We start from the raw sequence: 7,969 nt of genomic DNA, 5'->3' as shown, positions 1-7,969 counted from the left end.
GTAAACAAATTGTGTCTAATTCAAGAGGCAATTTAAATATGCAGAATAACGAAGAATCGTCAAGAAGAAAGACAAAGAAAATGTGAAGGAACTAAGTTGCTATTTCTTATTTTAAAATTTTGAAGTTTAATGTCTCTTAATATTTGAATATATCTGTGATAATTGGTTTGTCACGCGCCCAACCAATTAGGGGCCGGATGTGTAAGAGCCATTTAAGCTATTTGTTTATTTATTTTGATGCGTGAAGAATAATTGTTTAATTGAAGAATTGATAAATAATTGTGTTTTAATAATTTAAAATGTTTCTTAAAAACATTGAAAATGATGCTGATGTCATTTCCGGCGAGAGCCGTTAGAACTTGTTCAGGTAAAAGTGGAGCGACACAGTTTTTTTGACCGTTAAACATTTCCAGTTATTTTGTTATTAAACTTGCTGAAAGGAAATTGCTGGACTTTGGGATGTTTTTTCGAGTTCAAAATACGCTCACACAAGAAGACTGAAACTGAAATTAGACATTAGTTGGATCGCTACCACAGTATTTAACCCTAAATATTACACTAATTGTAATATAAATACTATATTAGAAAATGTTATCTTTTAAATGGTCAGGATCATTATTGCACATATTATTTAGTAAACTCCTCAAAATATTAACTAAATAGAACTGAACTATATATTACAATTATTTAATTGACTAAAAGTTACACTTAAGGTGTTTGGACATTTGACTGCCAAACAGTATGAGAACATATTAATTTTGTCTCTTTATATCATTCCCCAATATAAAATGCAATTTTAAACCGTATTCAGAGAAGTTATCAATAAACAATTAATGCACATTATGTGTTTATAATTACTCGAAATTGCTGCAAATATAGTAAAACTGCTGTCTATCCTACTTAAACCCATTCAAACACATTGACAGCGCGGAGCTGTTTGGAACTATTGAGCCCTCCATGAACCACGTGACCGCGCGGCGGCGAGATCAAAGCGTGTCGCAACTCTCTTTCTATATGGCTCTGGGCTGTACTTACGACTGCAGATTTAACCCATACAATGCTGGTACATACCAAATAACTAACCCCTGTTAGGAAAAGTGCTTATTGTCTATAAAAGATGCCTATATGTGACCCTGGACCACAAAACCAGTCACCAGGGTCAGTTTTTTGAAACCGAGATTCATACACCATCTGGAACAATATTTAGCCAAGATGCAACTATATGAAAATCTGAAATCTGAGGGTGAAAATAAAAATAAAAATACTGAGAAAATCAAACATGATCTTTAATATCCTATGATTTTTGGTATAATGGAAAAAATCTGTAATTTTTGCTCATACAATATATTTTTGGCTATTAATAAAACAAAGCTATGCTACTTAAGGCTAGTTTTGTGGTCCAGAGCCACATATTAAAATTGACTAATGAGCCTATTTAAAATAATAATAAAAATAATAATAATAACAAAATAACGTACAAAAATATATATAATTAATATATAATTAAACATATACAAGCTTGAATAGATCTATACAGTGACTACTGAGTCTAGTTACAAAAAAATGTTAAAATAAATAAATAAAAAATATCTCTTTCTCTTTTTTATTGTAGTCTAAATTAATTATAATTAAATAGATAAAGGTTTAGTGTGATTTACAATTAAATACCCCATTCAAGTATATATATATATATGATTTACAAAAGGGTATTAATTATTAAATTCATTTAGATAATGTAATTCTTAATATTAGCATGTAAGCAAGTTATTAAGATTTAAAAGCAAGTTATTACAATATATATTAAATAATATTAAAATTATATAATATAAAAAATAAAATAATTGCAAGTAATACATTATGGAAAAGACAAAACATTATGGAAGATTATAATACAATTATTTTAATTTAATTAATAAAAGTTATTAAATGTTATTAGGAACATCTTTCCAATATTGGGGTAGAATCTACATGTTTAATTGCCTATATGTGACAAAGTCACCAAGTTATCAAAAGAAACACAACAACAACATACTTAAAACCTTAGTTTATTTGCCTTTTATTTGGTATAAAAAACAACACTTTTCCCTTTAAAACTCTTCCCCTTCCTCATCTTCTTCAAATGAATCGATGCCCACTTCTTCATAATCCTTCTCCAGAGCTGCCATGTCTTCTCTAGCCTCAGAGAACTCTCCCTCTTCCATGCCTTCCCCCACATACCAGTGCACGAAGGCTCTCTTGGCATACATCAGGTCAAATTTGTGGTCCAGACGAGCCCAGGCCTCAGCAATGGCCGTGGTGTTGCTAAGCATGCACACGGCTCGCTGCACCTTGGCCAAGTCTCCTCCAGGAACCACCGTCGGGGGCTGATAGTTGATGCCCACCTTGAATCCAGTGGGACACCAGTCCACAAACTGGATGCTTCTTTTGGTCTTGATGGCTGCGATGGCCACGTTGACGTCCTTAGGCACCACGTCTCCTCTGTACAGCAAACAGCAGGCCATGTATTTTCCATGCCGTGGATCGCACTTCACCATCTGGTTGCTGGGCTCGAAACACGAGTTGGTGATCTCAGCCACAGAGAGCTGCTCGTGGTAGGCCTTCTCAGCGGAGATGACCGGAGCGTATGTGGCCAGAGGGAAGTGGATGCGAGGATAGGGCACCAGGTTGGTCTGGAACTCCGTCAGGTCGACGTTCAAGGCGCCGTCGAAGCGCAGAGAGGCGGTGATGGAGGAAACGATCTGGCTGATGAGCCGGTTGAGGTTGGTGTAGGACGGACGCTCGATATCCAGATTCCTCCTGCAGATATCGTAGATGGCCTCATTGTCCACCATGAAGGCACAGTCGGAGTGCTCCAAAGTGGTGTGAGTGGTCAGGATGGAGTTGTATGGCTCCACCACAGCCGTAGACACTTGGGGAGCCGGATAAATGGCAAACTCCAGCTTGGATTTCTTTCCGAAGTCAACTGAGAGACGTTCCATCAGAAGGGAGGTGAAACCTGAACCTGTGCCTCCACCAAAACTGTGGAAGACCAGGAAACCTTGCAGCCCTGTGCATTGGTCAGCCTGTGTGGACGATGGGAGGACATTTTCATTAGTTTTGGTTATTTTGAGGTCATTTGTAAGTCAATGTAACGCTAATTGTTGACATTACCAGTTTGCGTATGCGGTCCAGTACAGAGTCAATGATCTCCTTGCCAATGGTGTAGTGCCCACGGGCGTAGTTATTCGCTGCATCCTCTTTGCCTGAGATGAGCTGCTCCGGATGAAACAGCTGGCGATAGGTGCCTGTGCGGACCTCATCTGAAATAATAACAAAACAGAACTGCATAAATCCAAATCCTGACCAGTTTAAATATATAATATAATATATATACTCGAAAATATTACAAATGATTCCTTGGCTACTAAATGAAATGAAAAAAAATTAATAAATAGAAATATTTAAAAACTTCAATAACTACAATAACTTCAACTAACATATTAATAAATACTATAACCAGATATTAATAATACTAAAATAACAAATGTAAAAAAAAAAAAATTAAATAATAATCCTGACCTCTGTCCCCGCAAAAGAAATAATAGTAAATAGTAAAATAAAAATGTATTATGACAAATAATAATTTAAAACATTTTTTATTTTATTTATATTTTATTATAATAATTTAAATTCAATTATAAAATATGCATATACAATATCACTGACCATTATGAGAATGAATAAAGTATATCAGTTTGCAAAATTACTAAAACCTAAGCTAAAACTAAAATGAAAAATAAAAATATAAAAAATTAAAGTTCATTCAAAATATTGCTTAAAATTGAAAATGAGTAACATTTAATTCTCATGATACAAACCAAATTCGCTCAAGGTAATGTGATTTGTAATACTACTACTAATAAAAAAAGATAATTAAAATAATATTATTATACTAAAATAATAATTATAATTATTATAATAATTTATTATGTAAACATAATTTAAAATAATTAACATTACATTTAAATTAGTGTTATATTACAAATTTGATTATAAAAAAATCTTGCTCTGTGTACTCTGACTAATAGTGACTTCTCACATCAATAAATAAATTAAAAAAATACATTGTTGTATAATTGTTGTATAATTTCGTAGTATTACCTGCCAGATAATTTAAAATTAACGTAATATTAAAAAACGTAATAGTATAAAAATATTGTATTATGCAAAATAATAATTTAGAACAATGTACATGTAATTAATTAATAGTTCTCTGTAAAACAAGCCAGATTTGCTCAAGGTATGTGATTTGTACTACTACCACTACTACTGTTGCTATTTAATTTAATACTTAAAATAATTATTATTATACTAAAATAATAATTATAATAATTATTTTATTATGTAAAATAATTCAAAATAATTAACATTAAATGTTAATCATTGTTTATTACAAATTACTTGATTATTATAATAATAAAAATAAATAAAATAAAACATTGCTATGTGTACTGTGACTAATTGGGACTTAACAATTGGGACTAAGACTAATTGGGTCACATAAATAAACAAACAAACAAATAAATACATTTTTGTACCATTTCTTATATTACATATCAGATAATTTAAAATGAATGTAATAATTAAAAGTGTTGTATTATGAAAAATAATAACTGAAAACAATTTACATTTAATTATTGTTACAGATTGTTTTATTAGAATCATTTAAATTAAATTACTAAAACTAAGGCTAAAATGAAAATGAAAAATAAAAATAAAAGCTAATTTAAAATATTTTTTAATATTGATCCGACACCTAAAAATGAGTAACGTTTAAGAATCAGATTCGCTCAAGGTAATGTGATTTTTAATAATTTAAATAATAGTTAATATACTCAAACAATACTTAATAATAAATAATTGATGTAAAAATAATGTAAAATTATTTACATAAAATTTGAATCATTACAAATCACTTAAATTAGATTAAATTAAATTAAACCTTGCTTAATTAAATAAAACATTGTTATACGTGCACTGTAACTAATTGGGACTGTCACAACACTAGGTTGCTACCCTTTTGTTTTTGTTTAATTGATTCTAATTGTCCTCATTTGTAAATCGCTTTGGATAAATTACCTGCAATAAATAATTAAATATTAATTATGTGATTAATTTATTAATTAATTTCATTCACTTTGACTGAATAAAATTATTATATGATGACTAAAAACGTTGAAACTTCATCCATCCTGTTTAGTATTAATCAGTGTTTTAAAAGCAATATTACTTTCCTTTCTATTATAAATACATACTCATTTCTATGTTCCCCATGTTACAAACAGCCCTAAATTAAACACAGTTGTGATATTTACCAATAACTGTTGGCTCAAGGTCTACAAAGATGGCCCTGGGGACATATTTGCCAGCTCCAGTCTCACTGAAGAAGGTGGTGAAGGAGTCATCATGGCCACCCACTGGTTTGTTGCTGGGCATCTGGCCGTCAGGCTGGATTCCATGTTCCAGACAGTACAGCTCCCAGCAGGTGTTACCCATCTGGACGCCGGCCTGGCCAACGTGGACAGAGATACACTCACGCTGTGGAGAGGAAACACAATATTAGCAACTGTTTTGCATGTCATAACATATTAGGTGACAGTAATTTCCTCTGTTCCTCTGTTTACAACTACCCAGCTAACAAAAATATGTGACCCTGGACCACAAAACCAGTCTTAAGTATCACAGGTATATTTGTAGGAATAGCCAAAAATACATTGTATGTGTCAAAATGATCGATATTTCTTTTATGCCAAAAATCATTAGGATATTAAGTAAAGATCATGTTTCATGAAGATATTTTGTCAATTTTCTAACATAAATAAATAAAAACTTGATTTTTGATTAGTAATATGCATTGCTAAGAACTTCATTTGGACAACTTTTAAGGCGATTTTCTCAATATTTAGATTTTTTTGCACCCTCAGATTCCAGGTTTTCAAATAGTTGTATCTCAGACAAACAATATATCAATGGAACGCTTATTTATTCAGCTTTCAGATGACGTAAGAATCTCAATTTCGACAAATTTACACTTATGACTGGTTTTGTGGTCCAGGGTCACATATAAGAACACGTCTAGTTTTGTCAATGTTTTATTTATTTTTTTTAATTCTTGGTTATGAGAATGTTAAACGAACATTCCATTTTAGAATGTTGCAGACATGCAATGTTACTTTTGAATGTTTGGTAAACATTCTAAAACAAATTCAAATTCAAATCGAATTCCTTTCGAACTTTCGTTATGTCCACCAGGGGGCAGAAGCAAACAAACGAACGGTTCTTTAGTCAGCGGTTGAACGTCAGTCACAGATGACTAGGGCTGTTCGATTCCGAAAATTTTGGAATCGATTCCGATTCCGATTCCTGGTTCTGGAATCGATTGGATTCGATTCCAGAATCGATTCCTCACTGTTGTTTCGATTCTTTTTCGATTCTTGTTTTTTAGATTGGAGGAAGCTAATTTCGCAATGTATGCAGGATGTAAAGGTTGTATAAAGTTACCTTCTCATAATATTAAGCTTCATTTGTAAAAAAAAAAAAAAAAAAAAAAAAAAAAGAAGATATATATATACTATTTTTCTGTAGCTCTGACTGATTTCAAATTGTAATTCGTTGCCCAGGAAATTAGTCATAACCCACAGCTCAGCAGTGGACATGCATTTATTGCATGAATAAAACAAGATGTGACGTGTATAAAATGACAAAACTATACACTGAAACAAAATAAACAGAACTTTAACAACAACACTGATATGAGAGCTCGTGGCGAGAACTGTCAATCAGATGCGCTCTCGGCCACTGATACGTGCTCTCTGCGTTTTCTTTCAGAGTTATCATTTGGCTGATAGATTAAAAATAGCATTTATTTAAGATGTAAATAAGATCAAGACACGTCATGATCTATTCTGTCGTGCAGCGCTCTAAATTGTGGACATCATGAGCCAGTTTTCCCGTAAAATAACATCTGAATCGTTTTTTGAACTGGTTCATTTAAATAATCTATCCGAACGAATCTTTTTGTGGAAATGTATCAGACTATAATAACTATTAGTGAGCAAGAGGCAAATTAATGGGTGCTTCTCAAACTGAAGGCTGCGTCCTTAAACTCATTTTTATTACGTTTATTTTTGTCAATCGACGTTTGATGACTTGCAGCCGAAATATGCAGCCTTCATGGAATGCAGCCTTCCGTTTAAGAGGTAAGTTTTGTTGAACTGAAAACGGCTCTGAATGAGGAGTCGATTCCCCTTGAGAGGATCGATTCCAAACGTTGGAATCGACTCTCGATTCCCAATGCCTCGGAATCGAGGAATCGATTCTTTTTGGAATCGATTCCCAGCCCTACAGATGACTGACTGACATCTGCAGCTGTCAGGACAGAAAAAAGGTGTGCTGTAAATCACTCAAAGCCCCAAACATGTTTGTCGCCAGGTTATTTGCTTATCTGGATGACAACCGTGAGATAACAAAGTGCATGCCGGACTTGAATTCATATTATAGCATGTTAAACATCTCTGTTTGTTTGGAAAGGGCGTTTTCTCAAAGACTCGACTTGGGAAGCGTTTATGAAGTGACAGTTGCCATATGGCAGGCGGATATACTAACCCTCATAGTCATAGCCATTATTTTCTTTTCACGCATACATAAAAAAACTTTCCACAAACAGTATTTTCCTTGCTCTTCACACTCTGCAAGTCTGAAGACGCACGGAAAGGCTTAGGGTTGAAGTGTCGACAACAGCCTCAACAGGTTTATATTAGACGACAGAGCGAGCTACACCCTAATGTGGAATTTATAGCATTTGTCTTGAAAGGGGGTTGAAAGAGTGGAGGGAAAATCTAATGAATGAGATGAGAATACAAAATGGAATTTGCCTTATAGGCCTAAAAACAATAACACTTTCTCATTTAAAAATACATCTGTGTATTAA

General features: G+C 33.0%; 1 protein-coding gene across 1 annotated transcript; it reads right to left on the bottom strand.

The window, feature by feature from the left end:
• Window positions 1-2,029: 2,029 nt before the first annotated feature.
• LOC141314566 (tubulin alpha chain-like) lies at window positions 2,030-5,582 on the bottom strand. The gene is made up of 3 exons (XM_073832658.1): window positions 5,355-5,582; window positions 3,151-3,299; window positions 2,030-3,062 (listed from the first exon to the last, which is right to left on the bottom strand). Exons 1-3 carry the CDS (start codon window positions 5,533-5,535, stop codon window positions 2,088-2,090), a joined length of 1,305 nt encoding a protein of 434 aa, XP_073688759.1. The 5' UTR covers window positions 5,536-5,582; the 3' UTR covers window positions 2,030-2,087.
• Window positions 5,583-7,969: the final 2,387 nt, after the last annotated feature.

Source organism: Garra rufa, unplaced genomic scaffold (genome assembly GCF_049309525.1).
Source record: "Garra rufa unplaced genomic scaffold, GarRuf1.0 hap1_unplaced_009, whole genome shotgun sequence".
Taxonomy (NCBI): domain Eukaryota; kingdom Metazoa; phylum Chordata; class Actinopteri; order Cypriniformes; family Cyprinidae; genus Garra; species Garra rufa.
This window is presented reverse-complemented; position numbering and strand designations above follow the sequence as displayed.

What these genes read in the sequence shown, in the direction of transcription:
- LOC141314566 (XM_073832658.1), bottom strand. Translation starts at nt 5,535, where the DNA reads ATGGGTAACACCTGCTGGGAGCTGTACTGTCTGGAACATGGAATCCAG. An exon ending in CCTTGAGCCAACAGTTATTG is followed by an intron (nt 3,300 to 5,354) that starts GTAAATATCACA and finishes TTATTATTTCAG; the next exon opens with ATGAGGTCCGCACAGGCACC. An exon ending in TGGACCGCATACGCAAACTG is followed by an intron (nt 3,063 to 3,150) that starts GTAATGTCAACA and finishes TCGTCCACACAG; the next exon opens with GCTGACCAATGCACAGGGCT.